Source organism: Vulpes vulpes, chromosome 12, assembly GCF_048418805.1.
Source record: "Vulpes vulpes isolate BD-2025 chromosome 12, VulVul3, whole genome shotgun sequence".
Classification (NCBI taxonomy): domain Eukaryota; kingdom Metazoa; phylum Chordata; class Mammalia; order Carnivora; family Canidae; genus Vulpes; species Vulpes vulpes.
In genome coordinates, this window is record NC_132791.1 from 110,305,066 (window position 1) to 110,327,496 (window position 22,431).

A 22,431-nucleotide genomic window follows, 5' to 3' on the forward strand; every position below is an offset into this window, starting at 1 on the left:
GAAGTATTAATTCATTCAGAGAGAACATTTTACATTTAGAACCCAGGGGTAGACCCGACAGGCCAGTGAGGACCAAGAAATGTAAGAGCATGGCTAAGGGCATGAATAAATCCAATCTAAAGAACTGATTATACGATGTACTGACCTGTTTACCTCCCCCTGGCTGCACACAAAGGGGGGCGCTTGGGTGGCTCAGTAGGATAAGTATCTGACTCTTGATTTCAGTTCGGATCATGATCTTAAGGGTTGTGAGATGGAACCCCATGTCGGGCTCCGAGCTGGGCATGGATCCTGCTTGGGATTCTCTCTCTCTCCCTGTCCCTGCCCCCTCTCCCTCTCTAAAAAATACATACATACATACATACATACATACATACATAGGGGGACCTGGGTGGCTCAGTGGTTGAGTATCTGCCTTCGGCTCAGGTCATGATCCTGGGGTCTTGGGATGGAGCTCCATGTCAGGTTCCCTGCTCAACAGGGTCTGCTTCTTCCTCTGCCCCTCCCCCCAGTTTGTGCTCTCTCTCTCTCTCTCTCTCTCAAATAAATAGAATCTTTAAATAAATAATTAATTAAATAAGTACTGATTTGTTTAAAATCAGAGACCGTGGACCTGCAGTGTGGCTGCCTGTGTGGGGTGTGTACTTCGGGCAGGCAAGAGCCAACCAGGTCCCTCTTCACAACTCTGTTCAGTGGTATCACCTTGGTAGCTTGAAATGGGCCCTGGTGGGAGTGTTTACACCATGCAAATCAGCACAAGCTACAAATCAGGGCTGGGCTCTGGCTCCCCTCTCCCAAGAGCCGGATGGCCAGCATACCAGCCTAGAACCCTGTATATTTTTTGGGGGGGTTACTGCCTTTTGAATGAATCCATTCAATGAGCACTGCTTTGGTGCCTACTCCGTCCAAGCTGCCGACTCTAAGGTGTTGTATAAGGTGCCAGAGATGGACCAATGAATAAAACAGACACAGACCCTGCCCTCATGGAGTTCCAGATCTAGTAGGGGAAACAGAAGCACTGTTAGGTTGATCAATTCAACTTCCAGCCACGCCAGGGAAGAGAAGCACAGGGGGCAGCAGCCACCCCGCCCCCCACCTCCCCACCCCCGCCTCAAAGCTCCATTCTCCAGCATTTTAAACACAGAAGCCAAGCACTCTGTCCCCCTGCCCCCCCTCCCCGGCCCACATCCTCAGGCTCAAGTCTGCAGCCAAGCTTTCCCCATTAATAGCTGGTAACTTCTGCGCTGGGCAGGCCCCTTCCCCGTTCTCAGGGAGCTTGGCAGCCTGCTGGGGGGAACCAACGCCCCAGCAGAGCCTCCCCAGCCAAGCCTCTCAGCCCAGCCGCCCTCCTCCCCCTCTCGCACCTGGCCAGGCCTAGCTCCCTGCCACTCTTCTGCTCCCCAGGACATCACGGTTTCCATGGGAACCCACTCACTTCAAAGGGGAACGGAGGAGACCAGAGGGGAGGGGAGGAGGGAGAGTGAAAGCTGGATTAACCTCACCCTCCTGGCCCCATCTCTGGGCCTGGCAACCTGACCTAAGGGCCAGGTCCCCAGGACAGCGCCAACACTGCCCAGCAGCATGGAGGGATGGGGAGGGGTGGGGTGTGGAGGGGTGTCCAAGCTAAGTTTGAACTTTTTGGGGGGAAAAGCCCCAGGGTTGAGGCGGGGGCTAAGGAAGAAGAGAACTGAGCTAGGTCCAAACCTGTGGTCCCCGCTGCACGGGGCAACCCCTCCTCGGACCCCCTTCTCAGCATTGCTCTCGGGCCACAAACACAATTACCCGCGATGTGCATCCAATCATGGGATCTGCTAGGATTAGACTGAAATCATTAATCTGAGCGGGAGCTCCTGGTTGCCTTGCTGATTAGCCCAGATGATGCTCTGGTATGATCCAATTAAAGACAGACTGCCTCCCTTCTCCCCCCACCACACACACACACACACACACACACACACACACACACAAACACACACACTCCACATCAGAAGGAACCAATACATTTCATTAACACGTCCTCATACACAAATAAAATCTCAGGGGTGCTGGCAGGCTCCCTGGGCTCACAGGCACACCCTTCTCTTTTGTCACACTGTCCTCCCTGCTGTCCTGCAGGGGGCCTGGTCAGAAGAGGGCCCTCTCCACCCTTCCTTCATCTGTGATTCTGGGAGGGGCCGCAGTGAGGTCTACCCAAAGTCCGTGCTGGGCACTAATCTGAATGGAGAGAGTCTTGTTACATTTATTGACATAAAATGCCGACTCCCTGATGTGCTTTGGAGCAGCCAGCCTGCCCCAAGGCAGGCAAATCTAATTAAAATTACCCGACCCTTCAGGAGGCTGAGCTCCTTCCCCGGTCATCCGGCAATGGCTGTAGAGAGAGCAGCTGGTACTAATGGGAGAGGTGTGGTTATGGGAGAAAACCCCGGTCCCTGGGGCAGGAAGGACTGCAGAGAACAGCCAGGCAAAGGTGTCGGCTGTCCTGAGATGCTGGGTAGCCGTGTTTGGCTGGGCAGTTGGTGGTGACCGACCTGGGATTCCTTCTTCATGGTCAGACACCCGCAGAGATGATTTGGGCAAATGCTGAGGGCTGTTGGGGGCTCAGCCCAGTGGGAGAAGATAAAGCTCAGGGGTGAAGGTGAGCAGGACTACGTGTTAGTTGGAGGAAGATCTGGCCCTTTATATTTCAATTGACATCATGATGGATTGCTCCCATGGGAGCAAGGATGTGCAAGGATGGGAGAGGTGACCCACTTCTCCTGCAGGTTGGCTTAGGTGGGGAATGAGCCTGGGATCTTGGGAAGGGCTGGGGAACCCATTTGCTTTGTGCTAGACACAGTGCCAGGTGCCTACATGGGCTCTCATTGATCTTACTAAACCTACTGGTTAGCTTCTGTGGTGAAACTAGAGCTCAGAGAGATTAGTACACAAAGGAGTTAGGAATCAAGCCTGGGTTTCCAGAAACTTGGTTGTACCACTAGTCAGGGGTCTTTCTAGACTATGATCTGTGCTCATTACAGGTCCCTGTCCCCTAGGAGTTTGCAAAGGTGCCTAGGACGGTGCATACAAATCATGTGGTGTGAGGGGGACCCGAGGGTCTGCATCTCTAGACAGCTCCTAGGTGACTCAATGCTGCTAGCCCCTGGGCCATACTGTGGGTAGCGATGATCTACATGGAGCATGATGGCTGTGCTCCCAGGCCATTGGACAATCAGGCCATTTTCAGAGGCCATGGGATTCTCCTCTTCCTTCTCCCGCCCCCCACATAAGCACGAGCCCACCCTGCCATTTAATTTCCAGGTGCCCAGGCAGCCTCACCTCCCCAACCTGATTGTTCTGGCCAGTGGCCATTCTTGGGAAATGGAGGCTCTGCTCTGTCTGGAAGGCCCTACTCCAGCCCATTTCTTCTTCCAGTGGACTCTCTTACTAGCCTTTATGCTCAAACTCAAATATTGCCTCCTCTGACCACACCGTGTTGGTTTCTTGTCTGCATATCTGTCCGTTCCTAGAGAGACAGGGAAAAGCCCACCCATTTGCTTTTACAGGTTTACCCTCTATCCCCTGGAGTCCAGCCCAGTGGCTCCACATACTCTAGTGAGTGTTCAATAAATGAGTGTGAAGGAAGGAGGGAAAGGAGGACAGGTGTGCTCCGTCTCTCTGACAGGTACTGTGACCAGGTCTGGGAGTTCTTTGGGGTCCAAGGCAGGGCTCTGTACCTGGCCTGTGCATTGGGCGGGGGGGGGGGGGGGGGGGCACAGGCACAGTGATTTATCCTCCCACCAGGGCTGCAGAAGACCCTCGTGGCAGTACCTCTGGATCAGGGCTCACTGCTCTGGACTCCGTGTTGGCATTAGAGGCATTCAGCTCATCCGAGGAGCTAAAAATAATGCCGACGATAATGATAGTAATGGCAATAATTACCAACATTACCATAAAAGCACTGTCGTTGCAGGGAGGAGTGAGGAAGAAATCAATCCTCTTTCCGTTCATCTTGGGTGGACCATTCCACGTGTTCCTGATCTTGGCACCTGCCGTAGCGAGTGCTAGGGCACAGGTAATATGTGCTTGCCGATGCGCGTGAATGTACGTGCTCACACAAGTGAATGTGAGCAAGGGTCCAACCTCAATACTCAGTGCTGACTCGGGCAGCTGTTCTAGTGGTGTAAGCTCCCCACAGAAACGTAATGACTAAGATCCCTGCTGGAGTTTCATTCAGGGCTGCTCCTAGAGGGCTGCGTCTTCTCAACCCCATACACAGAACAGAGAGCCCCCGAGCCCATCTCACCCTCTGCAACATTCAGGGCCTGGCCCTGCTCTCAGTGAACTCCCCATCTGGAGGGAGGGCGCTGGAACCTACATGGCCACACACCACAGCGCTTGCTACAAAATAAAGACAACCACGAACCAGATGTGGTCCAAGGACCAGCTGCATTAGATTCATCTGGAATGCTTTTTAAACATTCATATTCCTTTTCCTATAGCTTGACCTACTGATTCAGCATTTCTGTGCATGGAGCCCAGAACTATGCATTTTAATAAGCTCTTCCAATGATTTTTCAGGCATACTAAAGTTTGTGTGATACCAAGTCCTAGACTGTACGGGCGGATGTCCAGTGGTCCGGTGGGCTTGTGGGAGTGAAGGCAACAACGGGGGATGTGCAAGGAAAGCATCCCGAGGTGGCCGTCAGCTGAGCTGAGGGTTTCAGACACCCACAAGGGCTCAATCCCCAGCTGGGATGAGGAAAGGATCCTTCTGGAAGATTCTTCCCCAGGTTTTGTTGCCCTTTACTAAACAATCCCAGGAAGCTGGTGTCAACCCACAGTGGTCAGCTGAGGGATGTCCAGACTGATTTGAGAGAGAGGGCAGTGAGGAGAGCAGCTGTTGGCTGTGGTCTTTATGAGCCCACCCGCTGGCCTGTGTGCTCATCTCTCAGGGCTGAGCTGGGCTGGAGGCTGCCGGGGGGCTTCCGGACACAGCTCAAGTGTCTCCTACCTGTACACAGCTCGCTTGTCAGCCTCTAGCTGGGCCTGGGGGTCAATGGGGGCACTGGGCACAGGCGTGCTGGCAGCAGCTGAGGGGGCGGAGATGTGGACAGCCTGGGTCTTAGAGGGAGCCTGAGCAGTTGCTGTCATCTGCGGAGAGAAGAAGAAAGAGGAGGTGGCAGGTTAGTATGACCAGGATAGTGGGTTCCTGGCCGGAACTGGGAAGCCTACCTCGGCCTGTGGCGTGTGCATGAACGAGAGAATGTGTGCCAGGGAACTGTGAACGTATAACAAGCATCCACTTGTTTACGTGCTCCAGTGAGAAGAAAGCATTCTTCATATGAGAACATTCTAGAGAATAATTTAGGGCCATACAAAACCAGGTGGGGTACCTGCCCTCTTCAAAGAAGAGATGATTCTTAATGTAAATGAAGGTGGTGACCTCTGCCCAGAAGCAGAAAAAACTAAAATGATGAACCCTTTAAATTGTGCTTATGGGTCATTTGGGCTGTTCTGGGCAGTAATAAGTTGATTTGATGACTTCGAAGAGCAGGGGAAAAAAACCCCAGCTGAATCAGTTCTCATTTGGGCAGAGGTTTATCCCATTTCACTCAAGCCAGAAGTAACTGAATGGGCTTGATAATGGAATGGGTCCCCAAATTTGGTTTACCTGAGTGGTAGGAGGTAAACAGGTTTTAGTGGCCACTGGATAGATTTCTTTTCTTAGCCATAACGAGTGCTTTGGGTAGTGATTTTTGTCCTAAGTGATGTTTTTGAAGGTATCTCTATGTCCCCGATTTTTTGCCAGAGCAACTCATTTTAATTTATTTATTTATGATAGTCACACACACACAGAGAGAGAGAGAGAGAGAGAGAGAGAGAGAGAGGCAGAGACACAGGCAGAGGGAGAAGCGGGCTCCATGCACCAGGAGCCCGACGTGGGATTCGATCCCGGGTCTCCAGGATCACGCCCTGGGCCAAAGGCAGGCGCCAAACCGCTGTGCCACCCAGGGATCCCCAGAGCAACTCATTTTAATGTTCTATATCAGACTTTCTGAATAAAATTTTATTTAAAGAAATGATTAGATGGCTTAAATTTTTGGATAACCAGCATTACAGAATTTAATGCTTTTAAATATATTTTCTTTAGTCAAATGGATCCCTAAAATGTCACAAATGGTGACATGCCTCAACTCTTCTCCTCCACCAGCCTGTCCACAGCACCAGTGCTGTTGGGCTTGATATACTTGACTACCTCCTACACACTAAAACCTTGTTTACACCTTCATCCACAGCATGCAACAGAGGCAGGTAGATGCCTACTTAGCCTTTGTTGAGAAAATGAATGAGAGAATGAATGAATGAATGAATATATTTCGAAAGAATCAGATGTTTTACAGTTGGCATGTTCACCATATGACCTAGGTCCCTGCTTCCTGGAAGGAAAAGCATGGTCCTTCCATCAATACAAGCACATTATTGCTAATGCTGATACCCCCAAGACATTTATTTTTGCTGTGTCATTTACTCCATTTAGAGTTTTGCTCGGATGCCATGTCTTCAGTGTGAAACAGAGCCCCTCTGTCCCTTGCTGTCCTCTTACTCTGCTTTTTTTCATAGGCCTTTCTATGATCAGATACTACACATCCACTTGCTTAGCTATTTTCTCTCCCACTTCCAACTAAAATGTCAGCTCAAACAGGGCTTGATTAGCAGTTGTATTCGTATGGCCCAGAATAGCCTGGCACTAGTAGATGCTCAATAAATAAATGTCAGATGGTGGATGAAATCTTTCATTTCCTAAAAGAAGCCTATCTGCCTTACTATACTGAATCCCCATCATCTTTTGTTAGGAAGAAATATCCTTGCCACTGTTGACTGGACTGGGGGAACACTCCCAAACTCAGAGCATCATGGTGCCTTCAAGCTAGAAGATGATTGTTTGATTCCTACTGTTGCCTGTTATTAGCCTTTGACCTTGGGCAAGTCCCTTAACTTTCCTTAACTCCTGCTTTCTCATCAGTAAGCAAATTGGTTCTTGCTTGGTTCTAAATTGGTCCTAAAACTCATTTTAGGCCCCATGGGTATTAAAGAGGTGCTGTAAGGAGGAAAGTAGAAACAAATGTTCCAATTTTCAAAACAGAGAAAGAAAGTGGAATCAGAAAAACCAAATACTGCTAATCTTCACGTTGATCTGGGCCAGTTTCTTTCATCCACTAATGCAAGTGGTCATTTTTTTTTTTTTTTTTCAAATATTTCCCGAGTCGTTGGCAATGCACTGGACACAATGTGAAGTAGGCAGTGAGGTTATGGATGAATGCCTGCTCTCAGGTTGCTCAGTTTCTGGATTTCACAGGTTGCCACGCTGGCAGGTGAGGAAAACATGTAGACACGGATGGTGTAAGTGACCTCAGCAAGGGACCTCCCATGACACCCTTGTGGAGGGCATGGAGAGCCACGACCAGTGGACAACCGCATGGATTAGGACTCTATAATGTAAAGGTGGCATTTAAATGACCCAGGTCAGCGTGAGGAAGGCTTCTAGGACAGTGTCACATGCTTTCTCCTTAGCCTTCTTCTTCTGCAGTATTTTTATCAGTGATTTAGAGGAGGGAGGGAAGCTGAAGAAATGCTTGGCAAATTTATAGGTGACATGAGACCAAGATCCAAAAGATCTTTACAGATTTTGGCCACAGGCTAAGTCTAATAAGATTAATTCTCATGTAATAAGTCAGAATTTAACACTTCTAACACTTGGGCCAAAAAAAAAAAAAAAAAGAATCAATAATATAAGAGCAGAACAGGAGAGCCGTGGTTTAACAGCAGTGTTTTAGTTGACAGAAAGCTCAATATGTCCAAAGTGTAATGTGTCTGTCAAAAAAAAAAAAAAAAAAAAAAGACAAGCAGCCTCACCTAATGCTAACAGAGGCACGACTCTCACAAAGCCTCTAGTCCCACTCCTCTCTGCCGAAACAGGTGTAGGAGGGTACGTTCAGAGAACTGATGAGGCTGGTGAAGGGATTATGCATTATGTCCTAGGAGGGGTATGTGAATCTGGAACATGTAAGAAAGATTCGAGGGATGGGGGAGATGAGACACAAGAGCCCCTCTGACTAGGTGAATAGGGACTGGATTATATTGGTTCTGCTCTGCAGGCCTCAAAGGGTCAAACTACAAGCAATGCATTCAATCTATACAACGTTGGAGACAGATTTGGGCTCAAACTAAATAATAAGTTTCCAAGACTCTGAGTGTTTTGAGGCTGGAACGGGCTCCATCCGGGAGGTGGCGAGTTTCCAGTACAGCAGGGACTGAGCAGAGACTGATGGGCTGGGTCCCTGTGCAGGGGATGGAGGCTCTAGCTGGGCGGCATCTGAAGTCCCAGCAGTGACAGGCTCAGACACCAGCGGGGTCCTCTAACAGTCACCACCTGCTGTGCGGTTGACAAGAGCCTGTGACTAGAGGCTGTAGAGTATGTAGGAGTGCTTTGGAAACTCTGGGATGCTCCCAAGATGGAGGGGTGGTTGTTGTCATTAAACACACGGTTTCCAGAATGTGCTTCGTTTCTCAAGCAAGGCATGGCTGTGTCTACAGACATAGACCCCTTGTTTAGGGGTGAGACGTAGGGGAGGCTGGTATGCTCTGCCTTGGCCAGTAAGGCTGAATTTCCTCGTGTCCTTGAAGGAATCCACAAGGGACTTCCATGAAGATGGGCTTCTAGGAGAGAGAGGGATGAGGGGAGGTGCTCTTTCTCCTCTGACTTCCCTTTTCTAGCAGGACTGCTGGGTGACAGAGGAAAGCACAGAATAAGAATAAATCAAAAGCAGTCAATTGCCAGCATCCCAAGAGGCCCCAGCTGAAAGGCTGTTCCTGGAGCTCAGGGAAGGTGGGCGGGGGGTGGCAGGAGAGACCAGATCTGGTCTGAGCAGGACAATGACTCAAATTTATTTAGCTCCTGGGGGCCAACTCAGCAAACTCTGCGTTTCCTCCAGGTTTGGAGAAGGAGTGTTTACCTCCAAATAGATCCCCTTTCCTAGCCAGGGACTTCCATTTCCCCAAGTACTGAAGCTCTGAGGGAGAGGGCCCCCAGCAGCTGCCTCAGGGGCTGGAGGAGGAGGGCCACCTGTGCGGGTTCTGGGAGGAGGTTTCTGGGCAGCACCCCCAGAGCAGGAGCAGGGGAGAGGATCAGGCACAAGGCATGGTCCTAAGTGACACAACGTGCTACAGCTCCCTTGTTCTGGCCTGCGAAAGCCAACTTTTAAATCTTCAGGACTTGGGCAGCCCAGGTGACTCAGCGGTTTGGCGCTGCCCCCAGCCCAGGGCCTGATCCTGGAGACCTGGGATCGAGTCCCACATCGGGCTCCCTGCAAGGAGCCTGCTTCTCCCTCTGCCTATGTCTCTGCCTCTCTGTCTGTCTCTCATGAATAAATAAATAAAATCTTTAAAAAAAAAACACAAAAACAAACCTTCAGGACTTTTGCAAGCTGATTGATCTCCCACAGGTGGCTTGAAAGTGGCCCGGTTAAGCATTTACACCAGGGGGATTGGCAAACGCCGCAAATCAGGGCCTCTTCCAAAGCGCCAAGCAGAGAACTGGTTGTCAGACATTTACCAGCACACCTAAATGTCAGGCATTCTTTCCAAGCAACTTTGTCCTTTTCTCCTCGGTCTGGCAGGTACAAAAACTAACTGTACACACTCCATGAGGCCACTTGGCATGTTCACAGCTGGTGCCAGAACCGGCCACTCCAGGCTCTGAACCTTCCTCCAAAGAGGCCTCAGGGGAAGCTGGGGACAGGGTGTGCGGACGGCACTGCACAGACATGAGGACTGTCGCCTTACAACAAGGAGAACTGAGGCACAGGGGAGGAGAGGCAAAGCTCAACAATGTCTCGCGAGTTTCCTGGAAGATCAGAAAAGGCTCAGAGAGTGGAAGGAGCAGGGAATCTGAGGCCCTGGGTCTGATGCTCCTTACTTATGAGCTGCATGTCTGGGGGCAAGTTTCCTGATCTCTTGGACTCTTGGTTTTCTTATCTATATAAAAGCCAGGGTGAATGTCTACTGCAGAGGCTGCAGGGAGTAATCAAGAGAACAGGGTGCTGACTGCTGGATGGGGAAGGGTGGCTGCACTCCCTGAAGGAGACAGGGTGCTGTGAGAGCCGACACAGGGTTCTAGGGTTCCCACCTCCTCTTACCTTCGGGTCTTTTTTTGGGGCAAAGGTCCTAGGGCCTCCCCCCCCAACCCCATACCCCTTCCTCCCACGGAAGCTATAACCACCGGACTTCTCGCCATCATTCAGCTGGAACCAGCCCTGCTGGGAGCTTGGAGCTTGAGGGCCCTGCCCAGATTCTTGGTTTGAAACACGCTGGGATGAAAGTTCATGATCCCTACCCCCATCCTAAAGCAGAGTGGGAAGAGATGACGTTTGTAAGCTGTGTGTATAGGAAGGCAAAATCTGCCCGCAAATCTGCCAGCCTCTCTGACAGTCTGGTCTGACCGCGGAAAGAGGTAGGGGATGCTCCACAGTGTGGTCTGAGAACTCACCTCACCTACCCACCCCCGCTGCCCTCACTGACCTTGGAATGCCCATCCACGCTTCCGTGTCTGCCAAGCACCACCCTCCCCCAACTGTAGGAGGAGAGTGGCACGCGATGTTCTCATGAGCTAGTAAAATACCTCGATGTTCTCATGAGCTAGTAAAATACCTCGATGGTCTCAGGAGCTAGAAAAATACCTCCACAGGCCTTCAGGTTCAACAGTAATGCAGGGCACTAAGTTAGCACCGTCCCGTTTTACATGAGAAAATTGAAACCCACAGAGGTGAAGAGACAGCTGGAGATCGCAGACAGTTTGTGTAAGGGTTGGGTGAGAACCAAGGGCTTTTTTTCTTTGAGGAGGAGAATGGGATGGCCCCCCATGCCCACCCGCACCAAGTGACAAAGAGGGCAGAGAGGAAGGGAGCCAGATTCAGGTGGAAGGGTCACTTCTTGGCCATGCTGGGGTGACTGGGGGGGGGTGTCCACGCAGTTTCTTGTTTGCACTGCGGCCCAGCTTCCCCCCATCCCCCCGAGAGGCCTCCCACACACGTCGTTCCTCAAACATGGCTCATGGGTCATGTGAGGAACAGTCCTGTGCGGGGGTGGGGGGGGCAAGTAGGGAGGTGTGGGTGGTTCAGTAATTGAAGGTGGCCCGGTGCTGCTGGGTTCACTCCCCTCGGAGGCTGTGGAGGAGCCTGCGACCCAGAGCCTGACCACGCAGGGCTCCAGGCTTCCATCACCACCTGCTGTCAGCCTCCGTTCAGGGCTCCTCTCTTGCTCCTGGGGGGTGGGAGCAGGTGGCTGGGGGATGAAGGATGGCAACAGAGTCCCTCTAGCACCCCAAAGAGGTGCTTGGCAGGAGAAACTGGCCTCAGGTAGAAATGAATCCCACCTTTGCCACTCACTACGGGCCAGCCCTGGATCTGGAACTTTACCTTTCAGGGTCTCAGTTTCCCGATCTGTGAGATGGCGGCGATGCTTCCTGCCTCCCCAGCTCGTGAGGATTGCTGCCTCCTTCAGCGGATGCTGGCCAAGCAGCGGCAGCAGTCAGGCCCGTCTGCTCTGCGCTCCCTCAGCCCTGAGCATGCTCTTCAGCTGCATGTTCTTACTTGTCTCTCTCAGTGACTAGCCTGTAGGCCCCTGGTGGGCAGGGGCTCGATCTCTCCTGTTCACTACTGTAGCCTCCGTGTATCTATTGAAGGCAGGGTTGACTGGTGTGGAGGAGGTAGGCTTCCCATCCAAAAGATACCTTTTTGGCTGTAGGTTTACCCTCTTGACAGTGGATGCCTCAGGCCCAACAGAGAAGTCACAGTTCCTGACGGCATATGGTTTGGGAGTGGCAGGCATCCAGCCCAGGGCTGGAGATAATGGGACAGAGCATGATGTACTGGCATGAGCATTCACTCTGGACGTGACTCTGCCTGTGTGACTCGGGCGAGTTACTCAACCTTTCTGATCCAGGGCCCTCACCTATAGAACAGGGGCAACAATACCTACGGTGCAGGGTTGTTGGAATTAAATGAGATAATGCGTGCAAAGCAGCTGGTACGTAAGAGACAGCGTATGGTAGTTATCATCAATATGAGCCGCCATCTGCAGCCCACACTCAGACTTGGCCTCTTTTGCTTCTGTTCCATGGGCTGCCTAAGGGGTCCTTCCCTGTGGAGGGAACCCACTGTCTTGTGGGGCAGGCCTGGGCTCAGGCACAGGGAGAGGGGATCATGGTGTTCTGGGCAAGTGACTCAGTTTCTCCATCAGGTACAAATGGAGCCGACAATCTCTTTTCCGGGGATTAGTGAAGCCATTATGTGAGAGTGAATTGCACACGGTGAATGCTCAGTAAACTTTGGTTTCTAAGCATTTTTATTATTCCTTTGTTGCTACTCTTCCCTCTGAATCCAAACTCCACTCCCTGTCCAGACCCTGCTCCAGAGGCCCCAGCACCTGCACTTCCCATGTCACACCCTCCGTCCCCACACATGGCCTTGTTCTTTGTGACTCCTCTACCTAAGAACCTCTCAAAGAGTCCTTTCTTCCAATCTTGGACAACCTAGGTCTGTACCTTCTCAGCATGACTCAGCAACGACAATCCTTCAAAGAGGACACCACCTCTTCTGAGCCTCCCACCTGACCCGGGCAAGGTGGGAGCCGCCCATTCCCAGTGCCTGCCCCACCAGGTCGTGGAAGCACGGTGGTGTTCCGGGGAGCAGCAATGGGGGAGGCGGGGAGACCCGCACAGGCCTGGTCCACTAGGGGCCGCTGAGGCTCCAGCAGGGCTGGGCTGGGCTTGCCTGGGAGCTGGCACTGTCTGCAGTGCCAGGGCAAGCTGGCAGGGCAGGATCTGGTTCCCTCACTACCAGGAGAGAATCCAAGGACCTGGGAGGAGGTCAGGGCTCGAAGCTATTTGGTAAACATCAGGTTTGGCCTCAACAGGTGGGAGGCAGCAGGGCGGCAAGGCCAAAAAATGAGGTTTTTGTGGGGAGGGCACAGCTCCCAGAGTGCTCTAGGCCCAGGCCTGCTCCCTGACCCTGGTCTTGCTCCGGTGCAGTGCCTTCCCCTTATGTTGTACCCTGCTCAGACCCTACTGTGTACGGTTGCCTGAACATGCCCGATGATTTACATCCTCATGCCTTTGCTCCCATAGCTGCCTCAGCAGGAAATGTCCACGTTTCCCCTGCCCTGCCTCCCTCCGAGCATGTGTAAACCTACCCCTCTTTCCAGACTCAGCTGGGCACCATGTCTCCCAAGAAGCCTTTCCCAGTGCTCCCCACCCCCGGACCTAGGTAGCCTGGACCCCAGCCTCATCTGTGTGTGCCTCTAACCTTAATGCCTCTCACACTTTGGGACCTTTACTTGTCTGTCTCCTGAGCGGACTGGTTTCCCAGCCCCTATAACCATGCCTGGCTCCCGGGAGGCTCCCGGTGTGGTTGTTGGATGACTGAATGACCGACCAAGTGAGCGGATGAGAGAGAGCAGTGTTGAAAGGTCCAGGGATCAAAAAAGGGAGGGGCCGACAAGGAAGGGCTCCTCTAAATGACCCCCAGACCCCCCTCCCCACCGCAGTCAGCACAGGGAGGGGAAGAACTGGCAGCAGATTTAGCTGGAAGCAGGCAGCCCAACTTAGCCCGAAGGGGCTCCTGGCACGGCAGGCCGAGGTCACCTACATTCTGATCCCGGGGCCAACTGGATAGAAGCAACCACAGAAAAATGACCTCGTGGTGTAAAACGAGCGGTCTTAGTTAATTAATTAGCTTTAAAAGGGTTTGTAGGCACTGGTTCTCACAATGAGGCTTGTAAAATGTTCACTGCTCCTGTCTGCACTTCTGGGGTGTTACTGACGTTTGGCTAACGGGCACGAGGCTGTGGGCTTAAATCTGAGTCTCGCTCCCCAGCTTTCTGGCACTTTCTGGGCAACTGTCTGCCCTCCATCCTTCCCGTCCATCTCTGGAGAACCACTCGCTTGTATAACTGTCCCAAACCAGTGATTTCCAGTAGGCCCGTTAGTGGATATATCAGAATCTCCATGTGTGCCTGTGTGTACGCGCGTGTGTGCAAGGGGGTGTATTTACAGCTAGAAACATATTTGATATGCATATCCTATTCCTAATAAAAAGCGGAGGAAATCAAATTCAGGGCAAACTTGGCTACTAAAGATGTACAGAAGAGGCTGAGGAGAAAGTCAGTGTCACGGTCGTGGAGGAAAAGAGGCCGGGAGTGAGTACGCTGCGTTTCACGCTCACACTTACAACAATCCCGTGGGGCGGGGAGGGCACGCGTTATTCCCATTTCACTGATGCAGACACTAAGGCCCCAAGTGGACTCTAAGCTCGGCGAGGGCGGGAGCTACTCATTCTGTGTCTCTAGTACTGAGCACAGGGTTGGCGAGATCATAGGGAGCCTCGGGATTGATCGAATGGGTGCGTGGCTGGGAGAAGTGTACTGAGGTGACTGGCCTAAGACGCGTCTAATTCATCAGCAGCGCAGCTGCGACAAGGCCTGAATTGGATTCCTGAAATTCAGGATTCCTGAATTTCTGCCGTGTGGAGTCATTGCTCTCGCCTGGACCACAGATTCCAAGGCCACCAAGCACCCCTCGCTTGCCCATTCCCCGCCCCCTGGACCATGTGGACACCCGAGCTCCTAGAAGATCACACAGGCAAGGAAGGCAAAGCAAGTTCAAGTGCTCCTCAGGCTCGCTGCGGACTTTGATCACCTGTTCCCTGATTTATTTTAAGCTTCGTGTACTTGGGCCATTAACTATTTTTGTAGCTGTTTGGGGCCCGTGCCCTGTTTGGAGGCAACAGGATAGGGAATAAAATCTCTGGGTTTTTGGCAAATTGCAGAATTCAGGTATAAGCTCATCGAACAAATAACCTAGACAAGGCCACTAGAGTATTTCTTCCCCAGCTTAAAAGTCAGGTTGCTAGCCCACCATCTCCTAAATGGGGGCATGAGGGCCCCCCGGTCAGACTCATGGGTTGCACAATGAGGAAATACAGGTCTTAAGTGAGCTGGAGTTCAGGGATATGTCCAGTTGAAAGACATGGGTGACCCAAGCAGGCCAGGGACAGAGGTCACTGTGCACAAAGAGAAGAAAGTCCCGGCCAAAAAATAAGAAAGAAAGAGAAGAGTCCATTTTGATGAGTCAAAGCCAGGCAAGGCAGGTCACCCATACGGGTCCCTGGGGTGTTGCCCCCAGGGGCAGAGGGAGCCGTCAATCAGGCCACAGAAAAGGCTGAGGGGGACTTTCAAAGCTGCTGAATTAACTCTATGGCTGCAAAGCGAAAGGCAGGGGGCTCCAGCCTTTAAAGAGATGAGAGGAATGTAAAGTGTGAAAACATCTGAACTCACTCTGCCCTTCACAGCTGCATGGCCTGGCTGGGGGCCATTCACAGCCAGGGGGCCCCAGCCACCCCCTCTGCCTCCAGCTAATGAAACCAGCATGGGGATCCTAATGACTGATCAAAGCCCATCCAGCTTCCCCAGGATGTCTGCTCCCCTGGCCCTGCCCAGAGTGGGAATGGTGCTCTGATAGGGTAGGAAAGAAGGTACTGGGGGTTGGGGTCATGGTGGGGGGTGGTCAAGAGAGGCGGGTCCAGCCTGGTCCGGGCCCAGCCTTAGCCTTCCTCTTGTAGGAGAGGTGAGACTACAACACTTTGACCCCAGATCTCCAGTTTTCTGGGTCCTGAGCACCAGTCTCCTTACTCTAGGGGCTCAGGAGGATAGAGGGGGTACAGAGGGACACAGCTTTTGCCAAAGGGTCCCAAGCAAATGCTTGACTTCCTTCTCAAGTGAGCTTCCCATACTGGTCCTGAACCAAGAGTTCCGACTTTGCCTGCCTTGCGGCCCTCTGGTCATGAATGAGGTTGCATCTTGGGTGAGTGACCAAAACGCACCCATCATCAAGTCAGCCACCTTCTGTGCCAATTTTCTCCTAAAGTGGTAACTGGGTGCCATACTCACAGGGGAGCTGCGCCTGGTGGGACAGACTAGGGCCTGCCAGGATGTCTGCTTTCTGGTCAAATGCTCACGCAGCCCGACACGCCGGGGACATGCAGACAGAGGAATACTAAACATTGAATACATACACAAATAGACCAGATAAAATATTTGTCTTGCCTATAAGCCAAGGGCAAAGATATTTGTGGAACGGGAGGTATGTGTCTGTGTTTGAGGAGGAGTGGGGGGAGGTTGCTGATAGCAGGAGCTGGCGTGTGTGGGTAATAAGGTGAGGGAGCGGAAGTTCCTGCTTTCACTACTAGATCCCACTTCTTTCCTGAAATTGCCGGTGGAACAGCAGAGGGGAGAACTTGGCATGGTCGTGACATTGCGTCTGGAGTGTTACAGGAAGTGGGAGAACTTGAATGACCTTCAGCGGTGAAGATGGAATACACGAAGGAAGGGTGTCCCCTCAGAAGGAGTGAGGGGGTGGCTGTGTCACCTCGAAAATTCTGGGAGGGGAGAGTCACAGGGAACAGAGCTTTTAGAGTCCCATTTAGATGGGGGGGCGAGGGGGCGGGGCAGTGGGAGGAGGGGGCCGGGAAAGTCCAGGTGACAGATGGCCAGGCTGCTGCCAGGATGCAGAAGAGGGAAAGGAGTGATACAGGAATTAACTGCATATAGTGAACGGGATGGGGAGTGGAGAGACCACACACCTAGCTCATATCCAGGTCTCCCTGGAGACAATGTTTTCATTAAACAGTCATTGTAGAAATCCAGAGTCCCCAGGGACCTGGCCCCACCTCTGGGGGCAGAAAGTGAGGATGGGGGACCCAGCTCGCCTGCACCGGAATCGAGGAACTGCGGCTAGACAGTAGAGGGCGCTGTGACTCCAACAGAAGTTAGCCAGAAGCCACCAGAAGGAGGAAGCAGGCCACAAGGAAGGGTTCCAGTGGGTTGTTGGGTTTGCACTTTCTAAGTTTATGGTCTGCCTTTAGTGCACAATGAACGCAGAGCGACATCCTTACAAGTAATCACGGGTTTCCGCAGGATGGACTGAAACAGAACTGCGTGGCCAGGGGCTGCGTGGCCATCATACCACTTGGCTTGTGCCCAGATAGCGTGGGGCCAGAACCATTAATGCTTCTCTCCTGAAACGGGAAGAAAAAAAAGCCTCCCTCATTTTTAATAACTTTATTCCCCAAACTTCAAAAATGAAATTGCCAAGTTAAGAACTTGCCTTGGAAAAAAAAAAATTTCTAATTTATTATAAAGAAGGTCCGGGGCTTGGGAATTTTTTTTTAATGCAGATTCCTAATTTTCCAAAGTGAGATTCTCCTGTGCATTTGAATAGATTATGCTCGGTATTGCTAGCCCTTAGCACAACGGGAACATTATTAAAACGATTGCACGGGTCTCAGAGGAAGGGCTCTGCTTCTCGCTTCCTTTTTCATTTTGGGGACTTCGTATCAGAGACTGTCCATTTTTGCCTGTGGAAGAAACTGGGTTTTCCGAGGAGGTGATATAGAGATGTGCTCAGCTGTCCAGGCCTTGAGGAAACAAGACCTAAAGGAATAGGAGGAAGCGGGGGATCCTTTCCAGAGGGCCCTGTATAGGAAGCGACTCCCCTGGGTGCTGACCCATGTTCCTATTAGGCCTGGCTTTCCTGAGGACACTGAGTGTTAGAGAGCAGCTGGTTCTTTAGGATAATGAGCATGATGAGGGCAATGGAGCAGGGCTTCCCCTGAGAAGCTCAGCCTCTTGAAAGCATAAAGGGAACAAGGCAGGAGGACGCAAGCAAGTTCCCCAGAAGATGCACACAGAAGACATTCCTACGTGGGAGCCAGTCCACCTCAGAGTCTAGCTCTCTCTGGAGAGAACGGCCTTTCCCTATGAGTCAGAGGTCTTTGTTCTGGAGATCTCACTCACCTCCTCCATCCTGCTCATTCCATCTCTGCCCTAACCCCCCATCCTGATCAGTTTCTTCGGGACCCGGGTTGGCCCAAGGAAGGTCCATGGCAATCTAGCCATAGCCTCCTGACCTAGCCAAGGCCACAAGAACCCCAGACTTTGGCTTGGTCACTTTACCGTGGACACTGACTTCCTGCCAGACCCTTGGGTTACAAATAGATGTGTGGTTTCCGCGGGGCAAAGTACTCCTTGGTGTTTTGAGTGTACTTTCCCTGGTGAAGCATGGTGGCTCCTCGGAGAGGAGGGCCTTGGGACAGTCCCTGCCCAGGGCTTCTACTTCGAGGCCCTCGATGGGGAACTTGAGCCTCCCTTCGTCTCCCAGAAGGCTCGAGCAGCTCAGTGGTGGCTTCCGGGGGGCTGAGTGCCCGAGGGCTGTGGCCACACCTCCATCCCCTCCCTCAGCAGCTGGGATGTATTAGTTCCCAGCTGTATGCTGAGAATTAAATTAGGCTCCTGTACTTAACTACACCCGGCTCAGCATTCTTGGACAACAGAGGCCTTGCTGCAGCCCTCCCGCTAATCCCCACCAAACCCAGACTTCTCCCAGCTGCCCGGCAGGCAAAACAAGGCTTGGGGTGGGCAGGCGGACGGCAGCAGCCACCAGCTGTGCCAGTCCAATGCTCTCTGGACTTTTGGCCCTGCCCTCGTCTGTCCTTGAGCCTTGGGTACCAGGCCTTTGCACTCACCATGTGCTAAATATGGGGAAGTGACCCCATGTCAGGTCCCCACTTCTACTGATGAGCTAGGAGAGTAGGATCCAGCTACAAGAGAAACGGAACCGGCGTGCCTGCCTCTTTATTGGTACCCCCGGGGTCCCTAACACTGCCTGAGCAGACGAGAGGATGAAGTCTGTATCTACTGATGGAGGAGGAAGCTCGTCCCCCATTGCAGCCCCAAGAGTCCTAGGTCTCCACAGTCTGGGCCTCCTGCACCGCAGGGAAAGGTCCCAATGTAGGGTCGCACCCCCAAAAGCTTTCGCATTGAGGAGCCATGTAAATGCTGCAGTCACTCGTGGAAAGCTACTGATGGGGCAGAGGGTTTGCCGCATAGGAGGCTGGCTGCGGAAAGCCCACAAGGAGCACGGAGTGGACATGCTGGGGCCGGTGTGGGGACAAAAGGACGTGCGCTTGAAGGTTGGGGAATGACACGTGCTTTTGAGTTTTCAGGGGGAGAGGAGTCAGTGGTGGTCCACATGCCAGGCATTCCATAAAGTGGGGATTTCTGGGGGTGGTGTTGTGAGGGAAATGGATGGATGGAATGGCCACTACATGCTCACACCGGGCTGGGGCTGTCAGGATCCCAGGACCCAACGTGAGCAAGAGCCTGCCCGCCCTGTGTCTGCACATTCATACTCCCCTCACAGCATAGACCCTCCACGTGCTCCCTGAGAACGGCTGAGTGTGAACCGCTACGGAGAAGGGAGGCCGGGCAGGGACGGCTGCAGGTCCCGGCCCAAGGCAGGCCCTCACTGCACGTTTGCTGAGTGAATGAATGTCCTAGCTGGCTGCAGTGCACATTCTAGATACTCAGTCAACCCTGATAATACAGACTTGAGAGATCGGGGTAGAGAAAATAGGAGAGGGTGATGGAAAGGGTCGGAGAATGCAGGCTTCTGGGACAGCACAGCCACATAGCTAACTCAGAGTCTCCAGAGAACCGGGTGTGGAGAAAGGTGCACATTGGGTGGGTGGGGAGGCACGGGTCCCAAGTGATGGGTCTGAAAGACTGGGGGAGCCCAACCCACAAAAGCAGGCCTCTAAAAGGAGGAGAGAAGACAGCAGGAAGACGGGGCACAGATGCCACCTTCTCCAGAGGTGCAGCCAGGATGGAGTCTCTGGAGAACTCGGGGAGGGCACTGCTGTGTCCAAGCTGAGGGATGGAAACTGGGAACCAGGTGTTGGGGGGAGAAGTGTTGGACGACCTACAGATACCATCCTGGCCTTTTTCTAGCAAGAAGCCAATAGGATCCTGAGCAGAAGGGTGATTCCAGGAACAGGCAGGTAGGGAAGGACAGGACAGAGGGGCTCCTGTGACCAGTGAGTGGGGGCATCTGGTGCAAAAGAACCTCTCATTAAGAAGTTTCCCCAGATACTCAAAAGAAGACTCGATTTACCTGCACCTGGATCTCCCTGAGGGAGGGGCTGGGTGCATTGGTCGGACACCTGCTCTGAGGGGGAAGCAGGCCAGGGGTGGGGGCAGGACTGGGACTGGGGGCTCCAAACCATGGTCCCAGAAGTTGGTGACAGATAAGCTCAAGTAGGATCTGAACCGGGTTTTACAAATGCAGCAATCCCTCCAGGGGTCTGTGTGGGGCGGCCCTCCAGAGGTGGGGGGGGAGCCCAGGGTACAGCAGAGGCAGGCCTGGCTCTGTCCCGCCCCCGGGGAAGGCCGCCGCGCCCCCTTCCCGTCACCTGTCACCTGGTCAGTCACACTCACCTGCGGGCTGTCCTGGTAGGGTGGGGGAGGGACATTCTGCGTGGCCATCATCGTCAGAGCGGGGGCTGGGGAGGCATGTTGCATCATGGGGTTGATTCACATCGAGGATCTGTGGCAGGAGAAAGGGAGCCGCACCGTTAATAGGCTGTGCGCAGGGGGCCCTGGGGACCGGCCGGCTTGACATTTCTCAGGCTGGGCCACCTAGACTGACGGGACACAGCAAGCGCTGGAGACCCTTCAGGGGAGCAAATGAGAGCTGAGGGGGGGAGGCCTGGGTGGGGAGGGGCTGGCTGAGCATTTTGACTTGAAAGAAACGATATTCAAATCACATGTGAAACGACCTGTCCACCCACAGCCATGGTTTGTTCAGCATCACCAGGGGCCTGGTCTGGGAGGGGGGAAGGGGTAGGGGGCTCGGCCGGTGGCAGCTCAGGGCATTGGCGGCATTCGGGGATCCCACAAGACAGAAGAGTGCTGGCCCCTTCCCAGGCTTCTGGAACGGCCACCTGAGCTCTGGGAGGGGGGCCCAAAAACCTCTGTCCCTGCAGGAGGCATCAGGCCCTTCCACTTCGAAGGCCCAGCCCCCTGCACCGGGGTCTGGGGGCCCAGCCCAACCCCTCCCAGGTGTGCTCACCACACCCCCTAGTGGCAGGTGGGGTGCCCCGGGCTGAGGGGTGGAGTTGGCACCTGGGCACCTGGGCACTTGGGGGGACCAGTGGGTCTTCAGGGAACCTCCAGGCTGGGGTGAGCCTCCCGTCATTTGGCGAGTTTTTCTAGGTGTGTGCTGGAGACTCTGGGCATAGGGATGTAAGTCAGCCTCCTTAGCCTTCGTTCAGTACAGAGGCACAGGCACCTGGGGCCAGAAGGGCAGAGCCAAGTCCACCCCCTCCTACAGAGGGGACGAGGCCAAGAGGAAGGATGTGTGCAGGGTGGAGGTGGGGATGGGGGATGCTGCTAGTGAAGCCGGGGTCAGTCCCCAGTGTCCTCCACTGCGCTGCCCCCTGACCCATCACCAGTAAGCCAGCTGCCCCTCCTGAGCCTCAAGCTTTCTTCTTGACCTGGAACGTGGTGCTGTAAGTGGAGACCGCTGGCAATACCCCCCAAGGAAACAGAATGCCCAGAAAGCTGTTGAGCTATACTAGATGCCCTGAAATATTTAGAGCTGGAAACCACAGGCTAGTTGCCTGACCCAGGGCTGTCCGTTGTGGGGCCTGGAAACTCTTTTTTTTTTTTTTTAAAGAAGTTTTTTTTTTTTTTTAATTTTTTTTTTTAAATTTATTTATTTATGATAGTCACAGAGAGAGAGAGAGAGGCAGAGACACAGGCAGAGGGAGAAGCAGGCTCCATGCACCGGAAGCCCGACGTGGGATTCGATCCTGGGTCTCCAGGATCGCGCCCTGGGCCAAAGGCAGGCGCCAAACCGCTGCGCCACCCAGGGATCCTGGGTCCTGGAAACTCTTAAGAACCTCAGTGGGGCTAGGGACCTGGGTGGAGGGTGCTGATGAGCTAGGTGTGCGCACAGACTCAGGCCCTCCCCTCCCCTCTCTCTGAGGGCCCGGTGGGGCTCCACCCGCCCCCACCATGCCCTCCCACCCCTTTCCTAGGGTCTTCTGAAATGTTCTGCAGGAATTCTGTGGTAATCTCCGGGTGTTTGGAGCTGCCCAAGGGAAGGGGCTGGTCTCCAGAGCCCTGAGGGGTGTGTGTGTATGTGTGTGTGAGAGAGAGAAAGAGGGAGTGCGGGTGTTGTTTGGTTATTTTTCAGGAAGAAGAGGAAGTAGAAAGCCTGGCCTGACCTCTGTCTCTGAGGCACGACTATGTTCTGACCTTCAGTGCCCAAGCAAAGACATGGGACATATAGGTGTCCATTCAAGGGCTATTTATTGGGTGTCAACTACATGCAAAGAACTGAGCTAGGAGGTGGGAAAGGGTACACGAAGGAGGCAAGATCTTCTTTCCAAGGAGTGTTATCAGTCGGGAAGGTGATGGCCCGGCAGGCAAGAAGAAAGTGAAATGAAGGTTCCAGAAGGGACTGGGTAGGGAGAAAGGGCTTTTGCTGTGACTGCAGGG

General features: G+C 53.1%; 1 protein-coding gene across 12 annotated transcripts in view; it reads right to left on the minus strand.

Annotated features, from left to right (window-relative positions):
- Positions 1–22,431, minus strand: part of PKNOX2 (PBX/knotted 1 homeobox 2) — a 257,580-nt gene that overhangs the window by 56,188 nt on the left and 178,961 nt on the right. For 7 of the 12 annotated variants that reach the window (XM_025998970.2, XM_072729429.1, XM_072729435.1 and 4 more), the window contains 2 exons: positions 20,365–20,473; positions 4,991–5,130 (listed from right to left, as the gene is read on the minus strand). In XM_025998970.2, coding sequence (XP_025854755.1) covers positions 4,991–5,130; positions 20,365–20,451 — 227 coding nt within the window. In that variant the 5' untranslated portion in view covers positions 20,452–20,473. The remainder of the gene's footprint in view (positions 1–4,990; positions 5,131–20,364; positions 20,474–22,431) is intronic. The other 5 variants (XM_072729434.1, XM_072729432.1, XM_072729433.1 and 2 more) reach the window with 2 other exon arrangements.